This window comes from Rhinatrema bivittatum, chromosome 1 (genome assembly GCF_901001135.1).
Source record: "Rhinatrema bivittatum chromosome 1, aRhiBiv1.1, whole genome shotgun sequence".
In the NCBI taxonomy this organism is placed as follows: Eukaryota; Metazoa; Chordata; class Amphibia; order Gymnophiona; family Rhinatrematidae; genus Rhinatrema; species Rhinatrema bivittatum.
Window position 1 is genome coordinate 383997559 of NC_042615.1, and position 17212 is coordinate 384014770.

Sequence of the window (17212 nt, forward strand, 5' to 3'; positions counted from 1 at the left end):
TTAAAAAAACAAAAACAAAAAAGCCATTGCCACAACATAACTTGGAAAGCCGGGAAGGGGTTTCAGCCAATGAAACTCCTCGATTAGCTGGCACTCCCCTATCTCTAAAACTGGTAGTTTCCGCGTGCCGTGGAACGGCAGTTGGAGAGTTCCACTTGTGGGGATTGGCCTTTGAGTTTTTTTTGAGAACTAAAACCCCAAAATGAAATTTATCACAATGCATTCATAAATATCGAATTCAAAGGAGCTTTACAAGCAGACTAATAGGCGTTACTACCAGTGTGTCTTTACTGTTTCAGACCGTCACCGAGCACAGATTTCCGTTCTCCAAAGTGCCCTCACGCTCAAAGATACGTGGCGAGAGCCCGGAAGAGTAAGACACACGAGACAGCAGCAGATGGCCATTAACTCACTACAAAGCCTCATATTTCTGACTGCTTTACAACATGGATCTTCCATTTCTATTTTTTTCTTAAATGCCGTCCAGCAAAGTAACAAAATTACAAGTAAAGACGGTACAGCCATTTTTGGGGGGGGGGGGGGGGGGTTATTACTCTTAAGTTATAAGGCACTATCTTGTCATCTATGATAGACATAAGCGGCAGGCGAATGGGCGACTGTCTGGCAATTGGGATACCATCCCTAATTTTGTATTAAAAAAAATAACCCGTTTAAATTACTATCATCTTGTTCTGCGAAATAAAATATAGCGATGTAATAAACACTTGGTAACTTGTTCCATTTCTCTCGATGCATGCGTGTGCGTTAATACAACTAATGAGGAGAGTCAGCGCAGCGCTGGAAGCCGGCAGCGTGTCAGGGAAGGGCTTTCGCCGCCGCCGCCGCCCCCCCCCCCCCCCCCCGGCTCGAGGTGGGGAGGTTATGCCGAGCGCTGCGCTGCCTCTCTTTCGCTCTCACTGTGCCCAGGGCGGCCCCTGCGCTTCCTCTTCCTGCGACGGCAGCTCGGGGCACTGCGTGCGCGCCTCTGACACGACGGAGGGAGGCGGGGAGACGGCAGGGGGCAGGGCCCTGCTGGTGAAGCGCACGGAGCGGCGGCGCCCGGGCCTGACGGAGGCAGCAGCAGCAGGAGAGAGACGCGGGCTCGGAGCGTCCCAGGAACCCTCCCTCCGCATTGCAGGCGCGGGTTTTCTCTCTCGGTGTCACGGAAGAGGAGGAGGAGGAGCCGCCGTCTCCTGGATGAGCAGTGGTGGGGCCGGCGTTGAGCCTGAGCCGCCGCCGCCCGCGCTGCCCCCGGGGGAGGGGAGGAGCGGCCTCTTCACGGAGCTTTGGGGAGGAGGAGAGAAGCCGCCACCGCCGCCAGGGGCCGAGTGCCAGCGCCTGACCGACTAGGATGTCCCGACATGAAGGTGAGAGAAATGGGGGCCCGACACCCTCCCCCTATCCCCGGTGGCTCTCGCCTTGCACATTTAAGGGGGGGGGAGTGAGCGTTATTTCCCGCCGTCGCCTGTGGCGCTTCCTCCTCCTCCTCCGCCCGGTTGTGTATGTGGGGGAGAGCGCGGCCGGGCCTGTGCTGGCCAGTCCGGAGTGGAAGCGTGGCCTGGGGCGCGGTGTCGGCGGCCGTCCCGGTCTTGCAGTGTCATGGGGAGGAGGAGGAGGAAAGGCCTTCTTAGGAGCGGGGAAATCCTCCTTCTCCGACTCAGAGCAGCGCTGTCCGGCTCGGGCTTCCTCCGTTTGCCGGCGGGGCTCGTTATTGGCGGCCTGCGGCCTAGCGTTTGCTGTCATAGCCTCGGTGCCTGAGTCACTGCCGCTCTCTCTACCGGCACTGGGCTCGGTACTTCCAGTGCTCCTCCCGCGGCCATTATCCGTGTCACTGTCAGTGCGGGAGGTGCGGGCCCTCGGGCCTGCTGTATATTCCGTCTCCTTGGCCTGTATTATCCCCCTGGAGCGGCTTTGGATGGGTGAGTGGCCGCCTCTTGTCTGGCCTGGTTGCCGCTTTCCTATCGTCACCTTGTGGGGGGGAGGGGGAAGAGGCCCAGTCCGGGGCCCCGTCTTACTCTTTGTACTTCCCGGTGGTAGTCTGCGCTCGCCAGTGAAGCAAAATGACTTTCGGTTGTGTATTTTAAGAACGTTTTTCGAGTTATAAAACTGAAGGCGGCCACACTAAAAGTTCAGAAGTACATTTCTCAAAAATAAATTTTGGGCCAAGTTTCATTCTTTGGTAAACAGCATAACGTATTGGTTACGACTGCTTAACTTTGTTAGGATATTGGTCCTTTTGACACTCGTACTTCCCAGTTTTCCACGGTAGCTTACTGGATGCATTTAGCTTTCTGTCTTGTCATTCATGTTCAAGATTTGTTAGACTTGCCTGGATATTTGATGCAAATAATGTTTCATTTTGAATCGGCATTGCACCCTAGAAGACCTATTGGAAAAAGTTGTTAAATTAACTTTCTTCAGCTATAGAAGTAATTCAGCTTTTCCTGCGAATATTCTTTTCCATTTTCTCCTGATGAATGTTGTTGGTGTCTCTCTGATTTCCTTATGCATCTGCAGTATGTTTAGACTTCTCTCCTTATCTTTGCTGACGTTCCACAGTAGGAGAGGAGTGGCTACAAACTGGAAACATTTAAGAAGTGTGAGAGTGGTCGAGTTGCATAAAAAATCAGTATGGGCTTGCTTCACTAAGATTTTTCCCCCCCATAGGGTAAGAATGGAAGAAAAGCCTTAGTGAATCAGGCCCTGTGGGTCTTAGTTAAATCTGATATGAACTGACTGAGCAAGAGTCATTGCTGCTGTGTTTCACAGCTATCATAATCAAATAAGATATGAAAATATACGTGATTTAGTATTTAACTGTTTTAATTTTATAGGTCGGTAACATGGAGGGCGGATGCAGTATTTAGTATGGGGCAAATATTTTATAGTGGGTAGGGTGAGGATGCTGAAAATGTCTGAGCCTTATAATATGCCTACAATACCTGATTATCTGCTTTTAAGTGCCAAAAAGCAGAATGTAAATCAAATAAATATGCTAGTGGTCCTGCTGCACTCTGTAGTTTCATTATCTATGAAATCTATTTCATTATTTATTTATTTATTTTTAGATTTTTATATACCGGTGTTCCTGTATAAAAATACAGATCACATCGGTTTACATTGAAACATAAAAGATGCGCCGAGAGGCGGTACATATAACAAGGTTATAGAACTTGGAAAACAGGTAAACTAATTAACAAAGAGAAAATTGTAAAGTCTCTTTGAGTATCCAAATCATAAAATAAGGTGAAACTGAATAAGTTAAATGTGATCTGCAGAAGGGATTTGAATCAATGTCAAGTAATATAAAAGAACATAAATATTGCGATGTTGAGAAAATCTTAATAGCTGGAGGTGAAGGAAAGGAAAAAAAAAAATGATGATGATGATCATAGTTCTGGAAAAGCTTGGTTAAAGAGCCAGGTTTTAATTTTCTTTTTGAAGGAAGCGTAGCAGATCTCAAGACGGATGTCTGGCGGGAGCATGTTCCATTGGACGGGTCCTGCTAAAGAAATGGCGCGTTTCTGATGTAAGGATATTGTTGAAGGTACATAGAGAGTGCCTTTATAAGCTCCTCTGATAGGGTCTGGTGAAGAGTGAAAACGTAGTTGGGTGCTTAAGTGGAGTGGGGATATGTTGTAAATGATTTATGAATTGCTGTGTATACTTTAAGAGAATCCTTTGCTTAATAGGCAGCCAGTGGGAGGAGTTTTAGTATGGGGGTTATGTGGTCTCTTTTATTCGTATTGGTAAGGATTCTGGCTGCAGAATTATTTGAAATCATTTGGAGGGGTTTGATAGATGAAAGTTGGAAGGCCAAAAAGGAGCGAGTTGCAATAGTCTATTTTTGTTAGTATAAATGGCTTGTAGAACCATCCGAAAATCATTGAAGTGGAGAAGTGGGTTTCAACTTTCTCAGGACAAGAAGTTTGTAGAAACAGTCCTTTAGTGGTGGGTACTTATAAATTTTTTGAGATTAAGCTGATTATCTATCATGACGCCTAAATCCTCGTACATATGGTGAGTGATTGATTATAGGAGTGGTAGAAATGAGTGGGACAAGCTGGGTATATTCGATTATTATTAACGTCATGATTGATAATTAAGATCTCGGTTTTGTTGTTAAGAATGAGGCTGAGGCTGGAGAGAAGATGATTGATTTGTTGCAAGCAATTATTCCAGTGAATCAAAGTTTTGTGTAGGGATTCGTGAGATTGGGATTGAGAATTTGGATGTCATCCGCGTAAATGTAGTGTGTTAAATTAAGATTATTAAGAAGTCGACAGAGAGGGAGAGGTAAATGTTGAAAAGGGTTGGAGAGAGGGAGGAACCTTGAGGGACTCCTTGATTTGCTGGGACCGGGTGTGATTCTTTGTTGTTTATCTTTACCTTGAATTGTCTATTAGCCAGGAAAGGACTTGAACCAGCTGAGTACTGTTCCCTTATTGCCTATGTCTGTCAGACCTTGTAATAAAGATGAATGGTTACAGTGTCAAAGGCCGCAGAGAGATCTAAAAGAATAAGGAGATGAGGTGGTTTTTTATCCATATTAGTTAGAATATTGTCGGTAAGAGAGATAGAAGGGATTCAGTGCTTAACGATTTACGAAAGCCGTACTGGGATGGTGCAAGAATGTAGTTTTCTTCCAGGTACTCGGATAGTTGTTATTGACTATCTTTTCCATAATTTTGGCGATTTCATTATTTGAAATTGGTTAATAATCAGTTTAGAAAAATGTGTTAGTATTTTAAATCATGTTAAAATTATTCATATTTTGATGCTGTTTTTTATAGCAACTATTTTTAGTTTATTTTCTTGACCTTTTAAAGAGGACGGGAAGATATTTCTATTATAAACATCCTTCTTTTTTGAATCTTTGGAGAGTAATCTGGTGTAAAATATTAATGGCTTGTTTTTATTCTGCTCGCTTCTCTCCTGAGTAGTCTGTGTTCTCCCTTGTTCTGCTTTGTATTCCGTGTGATGTTGGTTTATGTACAGTGGTGTCATTGGGTTTCATTTTTTTACTTAGAGCAGAGTTCAGATGAATTAAGTGGGCAGTAAACATGAAACTAGTAGTTTCCTCTCACTTTTAGGCTCAATTGGACCTTGGCTCCAAATATACTATGCATGGCGCAGTGGTTTCATTCGCAAATACTTGGGGTTTTTCTCTTATTGTCCCTCCTAGCTTATTTAGTCTGTCTACTGTAGTGACAGTCTTCTTCTGGGGACAGTGACCTTTCAGAAATGTGCATATATTCGGCCTAAGAACAGTCACTAGATGTTGGCATTGCACAATGAATGGGGGCATCCCTCCCCTGCCCAGGGCTGTGAACATTCTCCGTAGCATCCCCCCAACCCTTGCTGCGCAGGATTGTCCTAGTCTGTTCTTGGATTCTCATTCAACGTTCTCTAATATAGAAAAGAAGCTTGATGAAACATCTGCAGATTAAACAGTTTTGCTTAAAAAAAAAATTGCCTGGTAGCTTAGTGCATATCATTCTGTATTCCACACAAAGCAGTTCCAGTTCTGACATTTTTTTTTCCTTTTTAGGTAGGCCAGGGTGAGGAACATTATGAAAGTGATTTGCCATTCTTGTGGTAGGAAGGATGCATGCATAATTGCTGAGAACATATAATACCTTTCTTTCCCTCAGAAACCCCATTGTCTTTCTCAGCCCTCTTTTTGCCTCCCTCTCCATTTTGGCATGTTAGGAAAAATTGACTGACACCTAATGGAAGAACTGGCCCTGTCAAAAAGTCATGTTTTTAGTAACTTCCTGACAACTAGATTGGGAACTAGCCTGATGTTCGGTAATATATTCCATAGGGGTAAGGGCTGATTTGAGAAGGCTCTTTCTTCTACTACTACTACTACTACTACCTACTACTACTACTATTTCTTCTTCTACTTAACATTTCTGTAGTACTAATGACACATGCAGCACTGAACAAACATACAAAACAGTCCCTTCTCAGTAGAGCTTACAATCTAATAAGATAAACATACAGGATAATAGACTTGGGTATTTCATAAAGCATTTTTCTGATGCTTGTGAAGTGCGTTTCTCTTGAGGCAACTTGAGTAGGTAGGCTTGTGGCAGAGAGTGCAAAGGGTGAAGTGATGTCTGTGTGTTATAGATATATATATAGGCTAAGGCAGTTTCCAAGGTATTGCTGGGCGCAGCCATTGAGGGCCTTATTAGTCAAGACCAATATTTTAAACTTGGCACAATAGATTAGTGGGAGCCAGTGTGGAGATATAGGGAGTGTGATCCTTTAAAATTTATGTGGCTCCTCTGTGTCCATTGTGCGGGGCATCTTCTCTTACAGCAGCAGTGTTAGCTAGACTGCTCAGAACATGAACTTGCTTGTTTCAGATTTGTTGCTTCTCTTCTGTGTCTTATTCCTAGGTCTGTTGTCTTTATTTTTGTTGGTTATCCACCCTAAGGAATGTATTAATCAGTTTAAAAAAAAAAATATTTTTTAAAAATTTTAGAGCTGTTTTGCTTCTTTTTGAAAACAAACTTGCTGAAAAAGTAGCATATGTTTCAAAAGTTTGAGTATCAAAACTTTTTGAGTTAACTAGCATGTGCTGCTTATTGTTAAGCATGCGACTCAGGTTAGATTCCTGAACTTCTGCTTCTTAGGTCAACACTAGCTGGTTGACAGAAGGGCACACTTGTATTGGATGGAATGGTGGTTTATGCCACTTAGCTATAGGGCTCTTGCAGAGATGGCTGGACAAGATAGAAGGGGATTAAGAGGTAAAAAAGCCTTACATAGTGGTGAATTTATGTTGAAGGGGGTTATCCCCATAACTGATTTGTACTGCCATACCCTCAGTAGATAAAGATTAACTGACCTATCCTTATATACACAAGAGCACAGCATATATATATAACATTTTTTTTTCTAAAAAAATAGATTGTGAAGCTGCATTCATTAAATAATGGTGGTTGGTGATTAGTTAATGATTATGATACATTGATTACTAGGCAACCAGGTTGATGCCTTGATTAGTAAATATATGAAACTACCACCTGTCCCTCTTTATTTATATTTACAAACGTTTATTCCAGGGGTTAAAGATTAGACATTTGTATTCTTTAAGGGTTAACCTACGAGTGGAAATTGTTTGGTTAGTTGGTGTGTTATAACCTCGGTAGAAGCAGGTTCTGATTGAGCTGCAAGCCCAAAGTAGGAACTTGGCTAGGCCAAAACATTTGCTTTCAAGGTTGCCTACCTCATGAATGAGAAGAAAATATAATTCTCTAATGCCTGAGTTTAACTTTTTATACATAGGCATCAAAAGGTCAGGCACTGTATTGAATCTTATCCAACTGTGGAGTTCCCCACAAAATATCATTATGGGCAATAGGGGTTGAGGATGCCTGCAGGATGTGTTCCATCATGATTAAAAACAGCTAGGGTCCTTTGTTTTCAGTTTAAACCAATTTTCACATTTCCAAAAACCCAAGAATTTCAGTGAAAATTGGTTTAAACTGGTTTTCTTCATAATTTATCAACTATTCCTCACTCCTCTTGCAGTCCACCTCCCATGCCTCAGGTTTGATAATCACACAATACCTATTACCAATGTAGCTGGCAACTTAGTAGTCATTCTTGACTCCAATTTGTCTGTGTCCATCAACATTGCTAATGTTAACATCCTTTTACAAACTCAACCTTCTCAAAAGATTAAAGCCTCTATTATACTCTGATTTCAGAACTGTTCTACAAGCTCTTATACTTTCTGGATTAGATTACTGCAATTTGTTATATATAGGCTTCCCAGACTCATCAGTCAGTCATTCAATTAATTAAAAATGCTGCAGCCCATCTCTTTACAAATGTCAAAATTAGAGTACACATTACCCAGTCCTCCTTGATCTTCACTGGCTCCCAATCTGACAGCGTATTCACTACAAAATTTTCACGTTGATTTTCAATTAATTCATAATCCCTCTGCCGTCTGGCTATGCACTTCTTTATGATTATATTAACCCACATGCCAATTACGTTCAACTGATTAAAAAACCTCCTTCAGATCCCAACAGTTAAAATAGCTAGGCTCGACCTAGCAAAACGAGCTTTCTCAGTAGTGGGTCCATCTCTTTGGAACTCTTTTCCAGTGACCTTAAGATTCCTGACCAACCCCAAAGAATTAAAATAAAAACAAAAAAACAAAAACATATGGTCCATTGTTTTCAATACATCACAATCCAATTGATATTCTTCTTATGTTAGGTATTTTTAAATGTATAACTTTGAGTATTTGTTTTATGTTTTTAATTATGTATGTTTACATTATGTAAACCGCTTAGATCTCACTTTGTGTAAGAGGTATACAAAAGATTTTAAATAATTTCAACACTCAGCTGCAGGCCTCTAGAAAACAGACAATGGAGCATACGTAGGAATTAAGCTTGGACTGTGCATGCTGCAAAAAAGTGTAGAAACAGCATTCACATGCTTAGTGCAGCCACAATAACATAACATGCCCACACCTTAAGAGGAAGGAGGAAGTTGCTGATGGAAGAGGGAGGCTGGATCCACTACCAAAGCAGGAGTCCCCACTGGAAGGAAGGAGGCTAGAGCTGCTACTGGAATAGATATTGAGAAGGGAGTCTGAGTTGCTGTTGGGAAAGAAGACCAAAATTGCCACTGGTGCTGCTGCTGAGTGGGGAGACAGATACGGTTTCCCCTTTCTTGCAGGATAGGTGACAACAGAAGGGATCACTGGGAGGGGTGACGAAAAAGGGAGATGCTAGGGAAGGATAGAGGAAATGCTGGGGAAAAAGGGAGAAGTTGGAAAGAAGAAACTGGAAAAGGGGAAGAACTGATAGGAGAGAAGGAAGATGCTGGGAGAAGAGGTCATTATTTCATAAGAACATAAGAATTGCCATGTTGGATCAATATCTTATCCCTGATAGTGGCCAATTCAGATTTGTAAATACCTGGCAGATCCCATAAAGTAGATGTAATACCTGTTGTTCATTCCTAGGGATAGCAATGGCTTTCTTTAGTCTCCCTGGCTTCTAATGCTTTATGGATTTTTTCCTCCAGGAACTTGTCCAAAACCTCTTTTAAACCTGCTATGCTATTCACCTTGATCATGTCCTCTGGCAGTGGATTCCACAGTTTGATAAATGAGTTGAGTGAAAAAGTACTTTCTGCAATTCATTTTGAATCTGCTGATTGTTAGTTTCAAGAAGTGTCCCCTTGTTTTAGTAGTATTTGAAAGAGTAAATAATTGTCCTTTGTGTTCTACCCCACTCATGATTTTATAAACTTCTATCTTATGTTTTTAATTTTATATACATGTGTATTTTTTTTATTTTACATATATTTATGTATGTGGGTTTTTATACTTGTTTTTAATAGCCCCTGAAGCAGCTCCTAGATGAGTGAAACTCAGCCAGATTCGGGCAAGATCAATAAAAGTCCTTGTTTTACCGATCCTTCTCTTCGTGTTTATCGCTGCTAGCCATCTTGGATCGGCTTCCACTTTGTTTTTTTGGGACTATAAACTTCTATCATGTCATCTTTCAGCTCTTTTCCAAGCTGAAGAGCCCTGGCCTGTGTAGCGTCTCATTATAGGAGAGATGCTCCGTCCCCTTTATCATTTTTTTTACCTTCCTCTGTACCTTTTCAAGTTCTGCTATGTCTTAAGATGGGGCAGTCAGAACTTCCCTCTAGCCCTGTTGGTGATTTTCTAAAGTTGTCCTTCATTTATTTATTTAGATTTATATTCTGCTTTTCACACTTTTGTTTTTCAGCATATAAAGTTTGAGCATTTCTGATCTAAGATCCTAATCTGTTTAATCTTTTTCCCACCGATTTTCAGGTTTTTTTTTTTGTTCTTTTTGTAATAAATATAGATACATTCCTTGGAAAAATAAACTAAAAACCAAAAAAACACATCCCACCTGGTTGATCTTCTACAAGATTGCCCACATTCTGTCCTTGAGGGCCGCAACCCAGTTGGGTTTTCGGGATTTCCACAATAATTATGGATGAGATTTGTTTGATTTTTGCATACAGCAGAGGCAGGCTATTAAATCTCATGCGTATTCATTGTGGAAATCCTGAAAACAGACTGGGTTTGGGGGTGCCTGAAATTGTTGTACTGTTCTATAGTGGGGGTAGGTTACTCTGGTCCTTGAATGCTGCAACTGGATCTTGTTTTTAGGATATCTGCACTGAATATGCATATGAGAGGTTTACATACACTGCCTTCATTGTATGCAAATAACTCATGCATATTTTTTGTAGATATCCTGAAAACCAGATCTGTTTTACTTTTGCAGCATTTAAAGTCCAGAGTTGCCTGCCCTGTATTTTAATTTCTCCCTACTAGAGCTCTTCTTGGCTCAGTATTCAAGTTTATAGATATTTATGACTCTATAGTGTAGTATTATATATGAAACAATTCATCCAATAAGTTACCCTAGTTTCTGGATTATCTGTCCCTTTCAAGTCAACAACTTTGTTTTCTTCTTGCTTGTGCACACAGGCAGAAATGTAAGTGAATTATAAGGTTGATTTTTAAAATATAAAAAGCATTTAAAATTTTTTAATTTCATTTCAAGCTACCACTGTGAGATGGCTACAGAATAGAAATTATCTAGTAAATATATTTTTCACAATTTTCTAAATCTAAAATATTAAGTGATTAAATGTGTACAGTTACAGTAACTTCTAGGTGTAAATAGTCTATTAGATTTCTATATATATTTAGTTGCACACAACTTTTTAATGGTTTCATCTGTTAGCGAGCATGCATCTTTAAAACAAATACATTTGGGGTTTGACAAGATATGTGCTATCTAACTTTGGAACTGCTATCTTCTTGAGCCCCAATTGTTTTATGCTGACATTCCTCCCATTGTCAGCGTAGAACAATTTTGCAAAGTCTGGTGGGCTATTTTTCTTGACCAAAGATGTTTACAGGCCAAGCCCGGTGATGGGCAGATTGTGGCAAAGGCGGAATAAGCAGGTCTGTGGAACACACATGATAAAGTTGCTTCTGGGTCTACCAAGTATTCATCTCTTATTACATCAGAGACCCTATGGACTGCCATTAAGGGATTAGAACAATCTGTAACTGGAAGAGTCCAAGGGTGTGTTGTTGGCCTTTGGGGAACTGCAGGAATTCCCAGAAACAATCAATTGCAGAGTCTATGAATAGTTGGTGACCTTGTTACACAATGTTGCACAAAATGGACTTGGCTCTGATTAAGGACAAACAGTTATTACAATTGTAAATTTGAATATTTTGAAAACTAGTGTAGAAGATTACATTTTACATTTCTAAAATTTTCCCAAATTTTCTATGGTTACTACATTAGACATGTTAAAACAGTTTTATATCATAAATTTGGCATCTCCCAAGCCAATCTGATATTTACAAGGATGTAATAAAGTAAAAGAAGCACCTAATGCCAGCACCCTCTGTTGCATTATCAAAAATGGTTTCAGACATGGGGAAATAATGTAATCTTATAACCAAGAAATAACTTCTCTCAAGGTGTAAAAACATTTTTAATGTCCACATTTTTTTATTGATTCTAACATGAAAGAAACCAATAAAGTGGCTTTAGATTGAATATCCATTTGACAATCCTGTAAGAAGACAGATCTCCAATATTATCCAAAAGTTTGGAATTAACAGATGTGCTAATGGCTAAGCTCTTAGTTCCCCTTGTTTTAAGATAAAACACCCTAGAGATTGAGGGAATGATTTTTGAGGAATAGGGAATATCCTGTGCCAAGTTCTCCCCAGATATACCAACCAATTAGCTAGGGGGTTCTGTTGTTCATGAGTATTAAATTAATAACCAGCATGTATGTTTGTAGTTGATTTTGTATTTTTCCTGATAATACCCCCTCCCCCTGTATTGAAGTTAAATTGGATGGATGATCTGTTTTTCTGTGTTACACTTTTTTCCCCCTTATCCATGGTAATGCTAATGTCAAGTTTTTCTTCATATAGTGTTAATTAAATCAATGAGTTAAACATAAAAAATACAAATAGAAAATTTCAGTTCAGATGACTGATTTAAATTGCTGAATTAAATCATCTTGATTTGAACCTGTCCACTCTGATTTAAGTGGTTTTTTTAAAATAAAGATCAATTAAAAAAAAAAAAAAAGAAGATACTTTTGGCCCAGATGGATATGGGGGGGGGGGGGAATTCTACAAGATTGAGAGCGGGTTTCTCCTTTCCTGCTTCTTATGTATGAATTGCTCATTGAAAAGCAGTATTTTCTATACAATACCAATAGGGTATTTATCCCTAAAAAGATAAGGCCCTGTTCCTGTTGGACTCATACCCACCAGTATCGCTATTAAATTTTGACATCAAGCTAAAATGTATGTGGATCAGTTAGCATGTGTCGTCCCGACCTTGATGCAGGATCATCGGGTGGTGGGGTTTGTGCGGGGATGTCTACCTGGTATTTAATGTCAGAAGGGTACTGGTCTCTCTTGCTTGGAATGTGTCCCATGAAATACCATCATTATTGGTCAGTTTTCATGCTGGAAAGGCTTTTGATCGTGTAGCATGGGGCTACCTCTTTGTTTTAGAACAGTTTTAGGATAAATGTGGTACATTTGCTTTATTTTGATCCCAGGTTTCAGATTTTGGTGACTGGCTCTCCCACAGAAGAGTTTCTTTTACAGTGTGATACGCACAGGATGCCCTCTATCCCCCCTCTTATTTTTCATTAGAGCCACTGCTACAGGCCATTCATCAAAATCTTTGTATAATAATATATTTATTTATATACCATCAATCTGATGTACAAACTTGGTGGTTTACAATAAGGTTAAAAAAATTACATAACATGGTTAATCATAATTAAAGCAATGTACAAACCTACAACAACATATTAAATTAATGAAAAGTATCTCTGGTATTAAAGTGGGTTACAGAATGTTTAAGATTGCAGCTTTTGGCTCTTTTTCAGGTTTCAAGCTGAATATAAGCAAGTTTGAGGCAGTAGCAAATCCTGCACAACTTCAGCAGGAGTGGGGCATGGAATTTACCCTTTGGTGGGCTGGGGACTCCTTTCGATATCTTGGGGTGCAGGTGTCTGTGAATCTTGCTGGGGTCTATGACTTAAATGTTTTGCCATTGTTAAACTTTGAAGAATAAGTTTCTGGAATGGAAGGACCTGCCACTTTTGGTAACTGGTAGGGTGAATGTTTAAAATGCTTCTCTGGCCTCAATGGCTCTTTTCCTAGCTTCTATGCTTTGCAAACAGTGCCTTTAGTACTGCAGAAGCAGACAGTATCATTGGGGAGGGATTTGTGGTAATCATGAAGGGCAAAATCTGCTGGCTAGATTTACAATCCACGATATAGGGTTCTGGAGGGAGCATGGCTTTTGGGCTTGGGACCATTGCTGCATGACCAGACTAGGAATAGTTGGAGGGGCGGGTCTGTTAAATAGAGGAAAAATCCCTGGTTTTGTAAATAAAGGTGTGTGGTACCAGGATTCCAGCACTTGTTCTGATTGAGCTGGAAGGAGGTGAAAGGAACTACTGGGCCAAAATCATTAATCATAAATGTTTACTGAGGTGTGTAAATCTTAACTGTAGGGGGTCTTAATGTGTGTTTTATTTTAATAGCTTAACTGTTTTTTTAAGCACTTGTGCTGTAAATAATCAGAAGTACTTGGCAGTGTAACTGATGTCATTTAGTGTGCCCAACTATTTCTGAGTGGGAGAGAAGGAACTGCTAAGAAGGGCAAGTTAGGTGAAGACAGGTGTTGTATGTTTATAAAGGACAGCAAAAGTCAGGTTCCCACTACAAAGTTAACCAAATCAGGACAATATTTATAAAAGTGACAATTTTGTTTTTAGCACATTTAGGATGTGACTAATGTCCCTATTTTTTTTTCCTTATTTATTTTTTGTATCAAGCAGTTTTCCTCCTCCTTTCGGCTTTCAGTCAAGTTGGAACCATGGCTGAAATCTGGTTTTTCTGAGCCTTAATTCACAACTACCTAGGGATTTTTCCCCCTGTTTGATATCCCCTTCCTAACTTAATGTTGGTCCAGTTATTACAGTGACAGTACTCATCAGGGAGCCATGCACCAGGACTCCTTTTGGAATCCTGCCATCATGGGTCCTAGATCAGCTGCTAGTTATCACCATTGTGCAATAATATGACCTGCATTCCTTTAGAGCACACCTCTCTTCAGCTTCATATGACCCCTTATCCCACAGTGTTTCATTCTTTAGGAAGTACTGTCTTCTGTTAACTTAGTGAAGCCTTTTGTTTATCCTGTAAGTGTCTCTTGATTAGATTGTCCCATCTCCATTGAGCTTATAGTCTCATATATATATTTGCAAGACTATAGTAGTATAGATTCTCCCCCTTTCCCTTCTTTCTTCTAGAGCAATGGTTTGTAACCTGTGAGCTGCAGACCACTTGTGGTTCGTGAGGCCATAACAAGGGGTTCTCAGGATGCAGGAAAGAGGGGCTCCCCCCCCCGAGTTTCTTTTTCAATGCTAATCCTTGTTAGCTGGAAGTAGCGGGAGGCAGCAGCCCGCCAGAATCTGCTGTGGCAGTGGGGAAAGGGATTATTGTGGCTGCTTAGGCAGAATTTGCTGCAGCAGTGGGGAAGGGATTGAATGGGCCGAATGCAGCTGGAACCATTAGGGATAGGAAGCAGAAGTAGGAGTGGTGAGAGGACACTAGCGGCAGCCCATAGGGAGCAGGAACAAGTGCATTAGCAATAGGTGAGGAGAGAGAGAGAGACTAATAGTGGTGTGGGAGATGGATTAGGGAGAGGAGAAAGAGTGTGTGTTATGGGACTGGGAAGGGTGAGACAGGAAGACTAGTAAAAACAGATTGGTGTGGGGTTGGGGGGGGGGGGGTGCATGAGGGGAGAGAAGAGCAGCAGGGATGGACTTAAGGGTCTCTGAACTTTTGGAGCTTGACAAGTGAGCCACACAGCAAAAAAGGTTGGGAAACAAGTTAGAGAAGAGCACATTTTGAGCTCCTTCATTCTGAATATTGCTTATAATGTATGCAAGGCACCATTTTGTTGGCCCTCCTTTGAATTGTCTCTACTTTGTCATGACCTTTTAGTAGATGGTTTTATAGAACTAATACCATTATGAAAAGACCTTAGAGAGCTAATATTCTTCCTAATATATACTCCTCTGTATTAATCAAGTATAGTATTAGCTTTCCAACTGGCTTTTCATGCTGACTGGCTAACTTGGGGTCGTTAGAGATGGTGGTCCCATGGTCTCTCTTTAAGGACTGCTAGTTATTCATATCCAAAAGGTATTTGGCCCTATAGTTTCTGAATCCCAAAGGTATGACTTGTTATTTTCTGGATTAAGCATAGTTGTCTTATCTTTGACCATTTTTTCAGTTTTAAAGTCCTCTTTCATCTTATCTACTATCTTTGGCATACATACACCGTTGCAAATTTTCATATCATCTGCAGACATATACATTTTCTGTTTTACTTTCTTTAGTGCCACTTATAAAAATATTGACAACGAATAGAGTCTAGCACTGAAAATTGTGACATACCACTGTTACTTCCCCTCTTCAATATGTGTCCTATTGGACTGCTTCTATTGAGTACCATACTTTAGCTCTACCAACTCTTACCCAGTTGATATATTTTGTTCCAACCCCAGACTGGCTAGCTTATTCGCCAGTCTTCTATGTGCAACAATTTTAAAGGCGCTGCTGAAATCTAGATGAATTTCAACTAGTCTGATCATGACATCAAATTAAGTTAGTTTGGCATGATTTTCCTCTTGTGAATCCATGATGCTTATGATCTGTAGCCCACTGACTTGGAAAAAACTACAGAAGAAGAGTACAGAACCTCAAATTCCAAGCCCACCATGCCTGTTAAACAATTAGGTCTGTAGTTCTATTTTTTTTTCCCACCCTTGTGAAGTGATATTTATTACATCTCCTGTCTAGTCTTAGTTCTTAAAATGGAACAGTTGAACAGAGCTGTTAGGGGTACGGTTTTCATCTTTAGCTCATCAGTATTCCTGGATGTACCTCTCGAGCCTCCTAGTTTTATTATTTCAGTTAGTATATATTAAATACTGCTTTCTCAGAAACATTGTATTCATTCCACAGTCCCTTATGTCCTTACTTTTGTCTTTAATCTATCATAAAGTATTTGTTTAAGATAATCTGCTGCTTTTTTCAATCTCCTTCTTCATTAAACTCCCAGGACTTTAATTCTTATATTCCCCTTTTGGTCTTCCTTTTCTGCTTGCATATCTAAATAAAATGTTATCACCTCTTTGCGGATTTGGCAGCATATTCCTAGGTTTGAGCCTTTGCCTATCTGGCCTCCCTTTATTTCTCCTGGAAATGTTGCCTTTCATCTTCCTTGTTTTTTCTGTATTTCCTGAGTACTATTCTTTTTGTTTTTATTTTTCTCCTACTACTGTACTAACTGTACTAGTCCTATCATTCCCATTACTATCATGTCTGACATGCGGGCCGATACAGTACAGTGCGCTCCGGTGCTAGCTTTACCCCTTATTCAGCAAGGGGTAATAGCATGCTGAAAACGCGCGTCCAACCCCCCCCCCCCCCCCCCCCCCCCGAAAGTAATAGTGTCCGCAACATGCAAATGCATGTTGATGGCCCTGTTAGTTATGCCCGCACGATTCAGAAAGTAAAATGTGCAGCCAAGCCGCACATTTTACTTTCAGAAACTAGTGCCTACCCAAAGGTAGGCGTTAATTTCTCTCGACACCGAGAAAGTGCACAGAAAAGCAGTAAAAACTGCCTTTCTGTGCACCCTCCGACTTAATATCATGGCAATATTAAGTCAGAGGTCCCGAAAGTTAAAAAAAAAAAAAAAAAAATTGAAATCGTCCGGATCGCGGGTTGAAAACCGGACGCTCAATTTTGCCGGTGTCCGGTTTCCGAACCCGTGGCTGTCAGCGGGTTTGAGAACAGATGCTGGCAAAATTGAGAATCGACTGTCAAACCTGCTGACGGCCGTCGCTCCTGTAAAAAAAAAAAAAAAAAAAAAAAAGAGATGCTAGGGACGCGCTAGTGTACCTAGCGCCTCTTTTTACCGTGGGGCCCTAATTTAAATAAAGTAATTTACTGAATCGTGCGCACAGGAGAGTGGGCGCTCGCCCGCTCTCCCGCAATTTTTACTGTATCGGCCTGATGATTTGTTACCATTTCTGTGATGTT

At 40.7% G+C, this 17212-nt stretch overlaps 1 protein-coding gene across 2 annotated transcripts in view; it reads left to right on the top strand.

Moving 5' to 3' along the window:
* Positions 1 to 898: 898 nt before the first annotated feature.
* Positions 899 to 17212, top strand: part of KCMF1 (potassium channel modulatory factor 1) — a 401452-nt gene continuing 385138 nt past the window's right edge. Inside the window, exon 1 of one of the 2 annotated variants that reach the window (XM_029601298.1) lies at positions 899 to 1367. In XM_029601298.1, the coding sequence (XP_029457158.1) occupies positions 1352 to 1367 (16 nt within the window). In that variant the 5' untranslated portion in view covers positions 899 to 1351. The remainder of the gene's footprint in view (positions 1368 to 17212) is intronic. The other variant, XM_029601308.1, reaches the window with a different exon arrangement.